Genomic DNA, 13718 nt, shown 5'->3' on the forward strand with positions numbered 1-13718 from the left:
GATACTTTTCTACCAAAAAGGCGAGTTACCACAGTTACACTACTGTTCAAAAGTTTGAGGTAAAAAGTTAAAATTATTAAAGTATTGAATCACAAAGAACAATTTATATAAAGAATAAAGAAAATGTCAAATTCATCAAAACCGACAGTAAAAATATTTAGCATTTCAAATAAATTCTTATCTTTTGAACTTTTTTTTCCCATCAAAGAATCCTGAAAAAAAGTATTCTTGTTTCCAAAATATTAAGCAACTGTATTCAACATTGATAATAACAATAAATATTTGTTGAGCATCGAATCGACATATTACAATGATTTCTGAAGGTCAATCACAGGAATAAACTACATTTTAAAATTTAGAAATAGAAAAAATAGAATCTTTTTTTTTTTTTTTTCTTAATTTTTGGCGTTTTTGCCTTTTTTAAAAGACAGGACAGTATATGAGACTGGAAGTGAAGAGGGGGAGAAAGGGGGGACGGGATCGAGAAATGTCCACGAGCCGGGACTCGAACTCAGGATGCTCAAAGCACAATGGCGCAATATATGTTGGCGCGCTGCCACAAGGCTATTAGCACCGACAGAAAATTTATTTCAAATTGTAATAACTTTAACTGTATTTTTAATCAAATAAATTCAGTCCCAGTGAACATAAGAGACTTCTTTCAAAAACATTTAAAAATCGTACCAAATCCCAGACTTTGGAACAGTAGTGTAGAGCTGAATAACTCAGAGCTACGGTCCCTTCTGCCCAGGTTTAGCATCACTCCTTGTTCATTCCAGTCTCTCCTGTCACCTTATTGTTCCTCTCTGGCTCAGTAGGCTTCATCAGAGCTGCACAAATATCTGTTTCTGTGTTCATTTTATATAATGAGGATGCCTTGGTTGCCTGACTGATTATTAGTGGCCTAAGGATGCCGATGATGAATGCAGACAATAGTAGAGATGACTTACCTCCCAGATTAATTCATTCTTGTGTTTGAATAATTAGTCCACGGTGTCTTGAAATAAATGTGATCATAATGCAAACTCTTTCTGCTGGGATGTCTGTTTGTATTTACCTACAAACTGATGGAAGTACAGGAAGACGTGAAGATGTGATGTTTGTTCAGTGTTAAACTTCTCTCTAGAACCATCTACAAAAACTATATTTTTGTGGGTGCACTGTATTGCTAACATAAGCCATGGCTTTTTATAGCTAAAATGTGTTTTCTGTATCAATAATGACTGTTTTCAAATAGGTTTCCTAGAACTCTAGTGAGCTCACCCTTTCTGTCATTGGTTGTTTGAATAGGTAGCCCCACCCCCAAATTTGTTGCATCATAGCTGTTACTGTCACGGTATGTTTTAGAAAGACTCAAATGCTGTGTTGCCTAATAGTAATTTATAATAATTTACCTAATTATAACGAACCCGACTGTTTAGCTTTTATTGATGCTGCCGTGCTCTTTCAATCATTCAGATAGTTTGATGAAAGCTAACATTTTGTTTGTCAGTCCTTGTGGCGTATTAACAGGTGTAGCTGAACACACTAAGCACATTTATCTGTGTGTGTGTTTGTCCACTCCATGTCAGTCGGGGGTTCTGGCATTTTGGCATTTCCTTCAGCTTCAATGACATTTCTGGATGCAGTGTGCAGTGAACAAATGTGTGCTCACTTAGCCCTGGGTGGGCACTGGGCCTCCTTAGCGAGAAACAGCTCGTCAGTGGCTGGTCGAGGATGGATGGATGGAGAGATTTGTCAGGCAAGGCTACAGCTGAATAACCTTTTACTGTTAATAAACTCGCCCTTTCCCAGGTAATGACCTGTCTTTGTCTGTCCGGACTGAATTGGGCCAGTCTGTTAACCTTTCATCAGAGTGTTGCTCAGCCCAGCTGTATTCCCCCTTCTTCTTTTCATCCATCACTCTTCCTGGCCGCTCTTTAGCTTGTCCGCTCTCAGAACAAATAGCTTATGTTCTTTTTTTTTCTCCATCTCATTTATTGCTCATTTCTTTGCAGCTGAGCCATATTCATGTAATTTCACCATTTCTTAAAAGAGGGTGTGAAAAGTAAAAGTAAAGGGGGGAGGGGGGTTGTCCCGACATGTTCAGGTTTGCCCTGCAAATTTTGTTGTACTGGCCTCTCAGCCAAAATACAGTTATTTAAAAAGAAATAGGAAAAAATAATGGCACAAAATATAAATTGTTTGTGTTTTATGTGTCAGAATTTTCATATTATACTATTTTCTGATTTTTCATTGCAGTTTAAAATATATATTACAATGATATTTAAAATTATATTCACATATTTTCCAGATTTTTCTGTATTTTGTTTTTAAACAAAACTTTATGGAAAAGTTAATGTATCATGTTTTTAAATCGCAATAATAGCCGGAAGCTGTATATTCGTGTAATTCCATGTCCATTATAAATTCATAAACACCGTTTTGCTGGAAATTGATGACATGCGGTGCAAAACACAGTTTTAACTGATGCTCACAAGACTCTGACAGTCATTTTTACAAATTGCACAGCGCTACCTGTGTTATACAGTGGGGCAAATAAGTATTTGATACACTGCCGATTTTTCAAGTTTTCAAGTTTTCAAGTAGGTACACCTCAGCTGTGAGAGACAGAATATATAAAAAAAAAATCCAGAAAATCACATTGTATGATTTTTTTATAATTAATTTCAATTTTATTACTGCCTTATTTTAAACTGCTTTAAATTACTTTTTCCCCGCAAACCAATCTACACTCCATACACCATATTGACAAAGCAAAAACAGAATTGTCACAACTTCGTAAATTTATTAAAAATAAAAAACTCAAATAAGTACATTGCATAAGTATTCATACCATTAACTAAATATTTAGCTGAAGTACCTTTACAGCCTCAAGTCTTTTTTGTTTGATGCGATAAGCTTTGCTCATCGACATTTGGCAATTATCTGCCATTTGTCTCCTCACCTCTTCACCTCAAAAGCTCTTTCAAGTTGGATGCGGGCAGATGCACATTTTCAGGTTTCTCCAGAAATATTTGATTGGGTTCAAGCCCAGGCTCTTGCTGGGCCACTCAAGGACATTCACAGCGTTGTGCATAAGCCACTCTTGCTGTGTGCTTAGGGTCACTGTCCTGTTGGAAGGTGAACCTTCTGCCCAGTCTGAGGTTCAGAATGCTCTGGACTGGGGTTTCATTAAGGCTATCTCGATATTTAGTTGCGTTGAGCTTTTCTTCTATTTTGATGAGTCCCCCTCGGTCCCTGCTGCTGAAAAACAGCCCCACAGCATGAGGCTGCTACCAGCACACTTTACTTTTGGGATGGTACCCTGCAGGGGATGAGCAGAGCTGGTTCCCTTCAAACATATGATGCTTAGAATTGAGGTTAATCAGACCAGAGAATCTTGTTTGTCAGAATCTGAGGGTCCTTTAGGTGCTTTTTTGTAAATTCCAAGTGTGTTGTCTTTTGTCTTCACTGAGGAGAGGATTGAGTTTGGCCACACCGCCATAAAGCCCAGATCGGTGGAGTGTTGCATTGATGTTTGTCCTTCTGTAATTTCTCCTATCTCCACATATGATCATGGAGCTCAACTAGAGTGACCATCAGGTTCTTCGTCACCACTCTAACCAAAGCCCTTCTCCATCAATTGCTCAGTTTGGCCAGGAGGCCAGCTCTTAGAAGAATCCTGGTTGTTTCAAACTTCTTCCATTATGGGTAACAGAGGCTACATGCTTCTTTGACCCTTCAATGAAGCAGATTTTTTTTCTGAACTCTTCCCCAGATGTGTGGCTTGACGCAAACCTGTTTCTGAGCTCTTCAGACAGTTCTTTTGACCTTAGGGCTTGGTTTTTGCTCTGATATGCATTATCAGCTGTTGGACCTTTTATTAAAACTTGTGCCTTTCCAAATCATACCCATTCAATTGAATTCGCCACAGGTTACCTTCACTCAAAGTCTAGTAACACCTACAAGCAATATGAATGCTCCTGAGCTAAATTCCAGCTGTCCCAGATAAGGGTATGAATACTTATGCAATGGAATCATTTAAGCTTTTTATTTTTAATAAAAGTAGATGAGTAGATGAGATATTGCTACATCCTTTTTCAACATCCTTTTCATGCTTGTTTGTTGACCTGATGAAAAGGCTCCTGGTTAGGTCACACTTGTATGGCATCATTATGAGCTGATAGCCATGTAGAATGCTGATAATTGGAAATTTCACTGTTCCTTTTTTTCATTGTTCATTTGTTAGGCTGTATAGTACATGTAACAGATTCAATTTTAGGTCATGAGTCTGTTTCCAAGACAACAGTGCATGATGCTGGCGTACAATGAGGACCAAAAAAAAAAAAAAAAACACATTCTTTAGACATGTCTAATGTTCATCAACCACATCATTTAAAGAGTTTGAATTATTTAAAAACAAGCACAGCACAAAAATATGATCTTATTAGACTGGTAAAGTATCAGCTAATGGGTTATTATTCTATTCATGGAAAATAATAGCTTCTTAGCATTGTACCAATAAAGTGAAATTATCCCAAATAATATACAAACTGCCTGCCAATATGTTATTATTTAAATTAGAATAGGCTGATCTCTTTTTAGCAGCAATTTCGGCTATTTTTCAACATTTAAGGCTCCCGTTAATCTAGAAAAGATATTTTATGCAAGATAAGATAAAAATCGAAATGAGTATTTGGAGTATCATGTCAGCCTGTGTTTTAATTTTGTAAAGTAACATATTAATACTTCCATCACTGTTAATACATTGAAGTTAACTGCTTTGCATGTTTTAGTAATATGTAGTCACTTATTATCATTTAATTGAATTTAACAGTGAAGATACGGTTTGTATGGCTGTGTCGAAAGGTCAGTGGCCTCAATAAGGGATAATGTATTGATTTTTCTTGGATTAAGACATTGTAATGGATCCAACATCCATGGTATGCCATGCTTTCATATTGTCCATGTACCTATTATCATCTTTCTGTTTTTCTGTGCACATTCATTTCACACTGATTTAATACACTCTTTTTTTTAATACACTTTTTGTTTTACACCGTGTTTGAGCTCTCTCGAGAAATAGAAAGTGTATCTTTGTCACTGTTTTTAGGTATGGTGTAAATTTATTGTGACAAGCAAGTTATTGCAGCTGTTAAAATGGTTAGCTTGTCTGAAACTGTGCCAACTTTGCATTTATGCTTCATGCCAACTTTGCCAGCTGCTTAGGTTGATTTATATGCAATAAATCTTGTGTGCATATAAATGTGTGCATATAAATTTACCTGAGTATCTCGGAACATGCACAGAATTATTTTATTTTATTATCTTCTGGACAGTAACTTTTTTTTTTTTTTTTTTTTAAATGTATTACTTTTATTCACAAAGGATATTTAGTTAATCCAGTAAGTAATTAAGTACCAGTATAACCTTTCATTGTTACTGAAAATTTCTATTTTAAATAAATGCTGTTCTTTTGAACAGTCGTTCCATCAAATAATCCCCAAAAAATATATCATGTATCACCTAAAAAAAATAAAAAAAAAACGGCACAAAATTGATGATAATAATAAATGTTATTGAGCAGTAAATCAACATATTAAAATTATTTCTGAAGGATCATGTGGTACAGAGGAATGGCATACTAATGGCATCTTTAATATATTAATATTATTATATTTGTTACATATATTACCTCCTTGTATACAGCTTAAAATCATTTAAGGTTAACTCTTATTTTTCTGCCTTTCTTAACATTTTAGAATTGTGATTGTCAAGATAGCAGTGGATGGAAAAGTAAGTAATTAAAATGCAGATTAGAAAAAGAATAATATTCAGTGTAGAGAATGACACGGTAACAATGCAGATGTTGCAGAAGTTCCTTATGTTCCACTGCTGCAATATTGCTGAATGTTGTTTTTCCACAGAGACAATGGAAATTTTGGGGTTTGTGTTCAACCTCAGCAATGCACCATATAGAAATAGGCAGTGCTCTGTGTCTTTGAACCAATTAATTTTTCAATACAGTTTTTTGGCTGCATTTCATTATTGTAACTGGTGTCTCATAATGAGGCATGACTTTTGTGAAAATGCGAGACAGAGGCCAATAGCATGTCTCACACCAAATGTGTGAGAGTTGGCAACCCTGTCTAAATGTTTGTGCTGTGGGTTCCTTAAATTATTCGTGCTCAATTGTTTCAGTAATATAGCTCAGTACACATAAAACCATTATTTATGCTTAACAGAAGGTACAGTTGCGTGTATTTATCTTGACAGTTATTTTAATTGGTTAAAGCCTCATACTCATTTGATGAGCAAACAAACTTAGGCCTATTGTTTAAAGGAAAACATCTGTCAGACTTAATACAAGTTCACAGACATACAAACAACACTTCCTTCTTAAATTTAACAGAATGAAAAAGATAGAAAATTTGACAGGATGCAGTTTGTAATAGGGATGCATGATATATTGATGGGCATATTGGTAGAAATGTGACTTATTTTCTCATATCTCTCCAATAAACAAAATAGGATGGATGCTTAAGCCAATAAAGCAAATCGGTTGTTTCTGGGACCCCTCACGTTATTTAGTTACATTTAGTTAACACACAATTTAAATGTAATATTTCATTCATTTATTCATTCATTTTTTTATTTTTAAATGCTTTCTATTTTATGTATTGATTATTAATCAATTAAATGTTTTTATTTATTTATTTATTTTATCATTTTGTATTAATTTATTTAATCCACACAGACATTTTGGTTGTTTGTTATATTCCGAGTACCATGTAAATATGTTTGTAAAAGATGTTTATTATTATTGTTGTTGTTGTTGTTGTTATTATATAGGCCTACAATTGTTGCAAATGTTTGTGGCATAAGTCTTTTGTTTGCTTGTTTTTAGATATTTGCCAAAGTTTTCATATTGGTATATCCCTAGTTTATATTTTGCACATCAGACTGCCTGCATGGCCAGACTAATATATAGGAGGCCAGAGCAGCTGTCATATTGTATTATACTGCACTGACTGGACTCTCTGTCTTTGACCTGCAGTAGCCTTGCAGTTGCCTGAGGGTCTGCAGATGTTTGCCTGTGTGATCGCTGACATCATTGAAAGGTGGGTACCGCATACACTCACACAGGGCTCCTCAGGACTGTGGATGCAAGTCCTTGGTTAAACAGGAAGAGCATTTGAGTCTGCAGAAAACCTCTGTACTCATTAAAAAACTCTATGCTTATCATCGTTCCCCGCTAGCTATCACGGTCTCACTAGTTAACGACATGAAGTGGATAAAACCATTATTCTTCTCAATTACATCTTGTTACAGTCTGCGCAGAGCACGCAGCATACGAAAGTGTAGATCATGTTCCAGAGTAGGTAAAAACAGCAACAACAAAAAAAGTCTGGCCACGCCTCCCTCTTCGGTTGGGTTTAATGCTAATGCTAATGAACACTAGTAGCTCCGCTTAATGATAAACAGTGTGCTGTGACAACAAAAACACATTTATGTTCGCAGGGCACGTGGCATTCATGAGTGTTAAAGGAAAAGTATATAGTTAAAAATGAACCTGTATGACTTTTTTTCTTCTGTGAAACACAAAAAGTGATATTCTGATGTTACTGATTGTGTATTTGTCCTTCCTTTCCATACAGTTACAATTAATAGAGTCTGAATCATTTGGACTGAGTCAGTGACTGTCACAAATTGATTCATGAACAAATAGGGGTTTTGTGAACCAGAGCAGTTGTTTTCTTGAAAATATTTGACTCAAACAAATGTTTTGTTCATAAATTGGACATTTCTGCATTTCTTAAGTAAAGTCCAGATTTTAAGTGAGCATTGACGTAGATTTTTTCTGTTGCTTATATATAGCTACTTTAGAAGGTGTAGAACATGAGTCGTAGTGGCCGCTTTCATGATACTTATGGTCCTATTTCATCCTTATTAAAGCCTGAAAAGAGTTCACATTAGTTGTAATTGCATGGAACCGAGTAAACAGACTTTTCTGCGCTAAAGAAAGAATGTCATCATGAGGATGACAGAAATTTCAGTTTTGGCTCAGCTCCTCCATTAAGCCTCAGCTCCGCCTTGCCTGCTTTTATACTAAACATTACATTTCTCTTCCACCATCTCCTGGGATGTATTTTCCACCTGTTTCTTTAAAGTATGTTCCCACTTTCCTCCGAATAAGCAGAGTCCTATTCCGGATGTCTGCTCAATACTAATGAGGGACATTCTCAGCTGAGGAGAGATGGGTGAGCGTTTCCATTGAGGGATGTGTTTAGCCTTGGGAACCACACTCAAAGTGTCACATTCCCAGAGGATTCATCTGTATTTCGAAAACATTATGGGACTGTAATGGTTCCTTCTCACTCAGGGCTGCCGGTTCGATTTGGAGGTGAGCATAGTCAGTGAGTTGAAGCGAACGGATTTGGATGTTTTGATTGGGTCGTGTGAAAGTCTCGCTGTTTGATGACTCTCCTGGTTAACACAAATCCCTCTGTTTGATGTAGTTCTGCTGTCAGCGCTTCTGCAGTTACATCCTGTATTCATCAACTTCCTGTTTCTTTAACCCATCTACTTTTTTCTCTTGTTCTAGTGACATGTCCAGTGTTAATCTCAATGAAAATAATCATTAAAGGGTTAGTTCACCCACAATTGAACATTATCCTGTTATTTACTCACCCTCAAGCCATCCTAGGGGTATATGGCTTTCTTCTTTCAGATGAATCCAATCAGAGTTTAAGTATTTTTTTATAAACGTGCCTTAGAAAAAAACATTACTGGTGTGCATCTTGAGACAAAACAAAGGCACTGATATATTGTAAGATCAGTCAGTGCAAGTTTCTTTAATTTGAAACCGCTCATACTTACATTTTAGTCTAGGACTAGGCTTATATATAATAATATGCTGATTTGCTGCTCAAGAAACATTTATTATTATTGTTGATGCTGAAAACAGTTGTGCTGCTTAATGTTTTGTATTTTATGTATATTTTGTAACATTAGAAATGTCTTTACTGTGTTTTGTTTAATGTGAAGTGTTCCTGTAAAATAAACATTTCTTAAAAAAAAAAAAAGCAAGTCTTATGGACCCCAAACAATTGAATGCTAATTTACATTTAAATGAATGTCTGAATGTACAAATGTTTGAAGTATTAGATACAAATTTGTTTTAAGTAAAATTGACTAAAATGAATGAATAAGACATGATCAAATATTGACAGCATTTAAAAGACATTTTCAATAAAAAACCTGACTAAAAATATTAATTAAAAAAGCTGTTGAAATATTCACTGGCCATGTATCTTTTCTTGAGATAAAATGAATGAATATGACTAAAATTAATAAATATGACATTATAAAATGTTGACTACATTTAAAAGATGAAAAAATGAACACTGGCCTTTTCTATTTTGTATATTCGTCTACTTATTGTATTTACAACATATGTTAATCATTACCATGGTATTATCATCAATATTTAATCCGATTAACCATGGTACAATATCATGGTGCAAGGGTTTTGACCCCTCTCTCGCGGTCTCTATGTACACTTAAGTGTGTGAGAAATGCTTTGAGTGTGTGTCTGTGGTGTAATGCGTACTCTACCCTCCTTATCAGACAGCCATAGTGCTCTCAGCTAAAGTGCTGCCTCTTTCTCATTGTAGCAGGGCTTAGCATCACAAATGTCCAGACACTCGGAAACCCAATGAAACCAGTCAGTGTTTAATGAGAGCAATTAATGTCCGTTAATTAACTTTGTGAAAGCCCCCGTCTCCTCCTGACATCAGCCACAGCTTTCCATCCCTCTTCTGCATGTTCTCCCCCTCGTTCCCGCAGCCACATCTTTGGATTGCTGCCAGCAGGATTTCTTCGATTTGCAGTTTCTCTGAGGGCCTTTAGCTTAGCTTGCATAGTCGTTGTTTAGGGCTCCAGCTGTTTAGGCATAAAGCAGTTGCTGGAAAGAAATGCTCTTCGTTAGACTGTGGTGCTGTTCTGCATATTGCTGAATGATGTGATGAAACCTGAGCAGGAGGCCACCGATCACATAAACCCTGTTTACATCTGGTTTACGTCTCAGGTGATCAGATCACAAGGGGTTGGCTGAAACACAATTGCTGTTTACACCTTGTATTAACATGCGATGTGGCATTTGAAACTTTATTGTAGTTTTTAGTGTTTTATTTTGAATTTAATTAGATAAAACAGTACAGAATTTTTATATAATTTTGAATAAAAATAATTTTAAAGATTTTTTATTGTTTTTAAAAAGTCACCAAGGCTGCATTTATTTAATCAGAAATACAGTAAAACAGTAATATTGTGAAACGTTATTATAATTTAAAACAACTGTTTTTTTATTTTCAGCAGTCATTACTCATGATCCTCCAGAATTATTCACATAATTCAGATTTGGTGCTCAAGGAACATTTCTAATTATCTAGTTCTTTCTTAATGCTGCTTCATAATTTTGTGTAAATCGTAATACATGTTTTTCTGGCTCTGGTGACACTCAAAAAAAAGTTTTTTTTTTTTTTTTTTTTTGGTAGCAGTGTAAAATTAATTAGATTATTTAATGCATTCCTCCTGCGGATCCCCTCGAAGAGCTTCACTCTACATAGAGATGCAATCCCATAAATGTTCCAGCGAATGGGCTAAAGTTGCCTTCCTGATCTCCCTGCTAACTGGACGGGTATTGCTCTGGGCACGAGCCATCTGGAACTCGTATACCACCATAATTAACTCTTTCGATGCTTTCTCTTCCCACTTCAAGGAGGTCTTCGGCCTATCCCCCGGCTCGTTCATCAATGCCGACCAACTCATCTGCCTCCGTCAGGGAGATTCTTCAGCCAGTGCCTATACTCTGCAGTTCCGGACTCTGGCGGCCTCGTGTGGATGGAACGAGGCAGCGCTACTCGCTGCTTACCGTCAGGGCTTGGATCCACAGATCAGAGCCCAGATGGTGATCTATGATGACACTGGCGGTCTGGAGAGCTTTATGCAGAAGGCCATTAAGATCTCCCAACGTCTCACGGCTTGTCAGCCGGACATAACCGCTCATTCTCCGTCCTCACCAGCTGCTTGTCCTCCGGTACCAGAACCTATGCAAACGGATACAAATCTCCTCTCACGCACTGAGCGTGCTCAATGTCTCGCCACAGGACTGTGCCTCTACTGCAGAGTTCCGGGCACTTCATTCGGGTGTGCCCCTCTTGCCCCCCATGCCCAGCGGTGAGTACCCTCCAATTGGAGCCTGCTATCTCTACCTTACCACTGCTAATGGTACAACTGCTCACCCCACGTCATTTCAGTACCTGCCCTCGTGGACTCGGGATCCTCAGGCAATTTCATTTCACAAGCACTCCTAAAACAGCTTGATTTACCCTGCCAGAGACAGGCCGAGCTGAAGATCGAGACCATACAGGGAAAACCGCTCGGGCGTGGGCGTCAGCAAACAGGCAGCCACAAAGTTACCACCGCACCGGCCATGGGATTGTGCCATCGACCTCCTGCCTGGAGCTATACTCCCCAAGGGTCGAGTATACCTCCTGTCCATCCCGGAGTGCAAGGCGATGGAGGATTACATCAAGGAGGCTCTCCAACAACAGTTCAATTGCCCTTCCACCTGTCCGGCGGCCTCAAGCTTCTTCTTCATGGGCAAGAAGGACGAAGGCTTGCGACCCTCCATCGACTACTGGACCCTCAATGATCACACTGTCAAGCTCCCTTATCCTCTTCCCACCATAATTAACTCTTTCGATGCTTTCTCTTCCCACTTCAAGGAGGTCTTCGGCCTATCCCCCGGCTCGTTCATCAATGCCGACCAACTCATCTGCCTCCGTCAGGGAGATTCTTCAGCCAGTGCCTATACTCTGCAGTTCCGGACTCTGGCGGCCTCGTGTGGATGGAACGAGGCAGCGCTACTCGAGTGGAAGACGGCGTTCTTTACCCCCTCAGGCCACTATGAATATCGGGTCATGCCGTATGGCCTTTCCAACTCTCCGTTCGTCTTCCAGGGGTTTATGAACGAGGTGTTCTGGGAGTTCCTCCACCGGTTTGTCATCGTGTACATAGACGATTTCTGATCTACTCCCAGAACCTGGCCGAACTGTAAAACCTTCTACTGGAGGTTCATTCTGAACTTCAGTCTCCTCTCAGCCCCCCTCACTTCCATGCTCTGTCAGAAACCCAAGTCTCTGTCCTGGAACTCCAAAGCTCGAGCCGCCTGCAAGAAGCTCCAGGAGGCCTTCTGCACTGCTCCCATCTTCTCACATCCCGAACCCCAACTCCCATTCATAGTAGAAGTGGATGCCTCTACCACCGGCGTGGGAGCAGTGCTGTCTCAATACCACAGAGAGCCTCCCCGACTCCAGGCTTGCGCTTACTTCTCCAGGAAGCTTTCCCCAGCGGAGCGGAACTATGATATTGGAAATCGGGAGCTGCTCGCCATTAAACTGGCGCTGAAGGAATGGAGACACTGGCTGGAGGGAGCTCAACACCCCTTTACAGTCATCACTGACCACAAAAACCTGGAATATCTCCGAAATGCTAAGAGGTTGAAACCCCGGGAGGCTCGCTGGGCCCTCTTCTTCACCCGGTTCCAGTTTTCCATCACGTATCGACCCGGAGATAAGAATATCTTATTGACTGGGAGGAATACGGGCCGGAGGAAAGATCCTGGGTGGCCCGGGACGATGTGCTTGATCCCTCTCTCCTGGCCGAGTTTCACCAGAACCACGCTGACCGTCCCGCAGCCAGAGGCCGTGGCCGACCCCGTCGCCGTAATAGGGCATCAGGATTCGTCCCTAGGGGAGGGGGTACTGTCGGAGAGTCACCACAGTGACCGCAGTCTCAACCAACGACACTCACCAGATCCCAGTCCCCTGATTTCTGATTTACCGCCACCTGTCAGCACTAATCAGCAGCACTATATCCCTGCACTCCTCCCGTTCACTCACTGTCTGGTCTCAAACATTCTATGTTGACTAACCTGAACCACTTACCTTTTGTCTACCTACCAGTTTCTCCTGTGTTCCTATCCCCGTTCTCCATCGCTCCTGTGCTCCACCGTCTCCACGCTTCGCTGTTTCCTCTGGATCCCCTGGATTAGGATACAAGGACATTTACACTCAGATAAGCCCCAAGAGACTTTCTCATTCCCCACCTGCTTACCCGGACTTACTGCTCATCTCATTCCCCTCTGCTGCTTTTCAATAAACCTGTTGTTTGTATTGCACTTACCTCTGTGTCCCGTGTCTATCTGCTGACAGTGTGTATATATACTTGTGAGTACACCCCTAAGTGAAAATGTCCAAATTGGGCCGAAAGTGTCAATATTTTGTGTGGCCACCATTATTTTCCAGCACTTCCTTAACCCTCTTGGGCATGGAGTTCACCAGAGCTTCACAGGTTGCCACTGGAGTCCTCTTCCACTCCTCCATGATGACATCATGGAGCTGGTGGATGTTAGAGACCTTTCGCTCCTCCACCTTCCGTTTGAGGATGCCCCACAGATGCTCAATAGGGTTTAGGTCTGGAGACATGCTTGGCCAGTCCATCCGCTTTACCCTCAGCTTCTTTAGCAAGGCAGTGGTCGTCTTGGAGGTGTGTTTGGGGTCGTTATCATGTTGAAATACTGCCATGTGGCCCAGTCTCTGCTTCAGTATGTCACAGTACATGTTGACATTCATGGTTCCCTCAATGAACTGTAGCTCCCCAGTGCCGGC

The 13718-nt window shown here is 39.6% G+C and overlaps 1 protein-coding gene across 2 annotated transcripts in view; it reads left to right on the top strand.

Moving 5' to 3' along the window:
* LOC306853979 (2-(3-amino-3-carboxypropyl)histidine synthase subunit 1-like) overlaps positions 1 to 13718 on the top strand; it is a gene marked incomplete at its 5' end in the record, with an annotated part of 127722 nt that overhangs the window by 18158 nt on the left and 95846 nt on the right. Inside the window, one exon of one of the 2 annotated variants that reach the window (XM_079391722.1) lies at positions 7040 to 7103. In XM_079391722.1, coding sequence (XP_079247848.1) covers positions 7040 to 7103 — 64 coding nt within the window. The remainder of the gene's footprint in view (positions 1 to 7039; positions 7104 to 13718) is intronic. The other variant, XM_079391723.1, reaches the window with a different exon arrangement.

The sequence above is a fragment of the Barbus barbus genome, assembly GCF_936440315.1.
Source record: "Barbus barbus genome assembly, chromosome: 34".
Classification (NCBI taxonomy): Eukaryota; Metazoa; Chordata; class Actinopteri; order Cypriniformes; family Cyprinidae; genus Barbus; species Barbus barbus.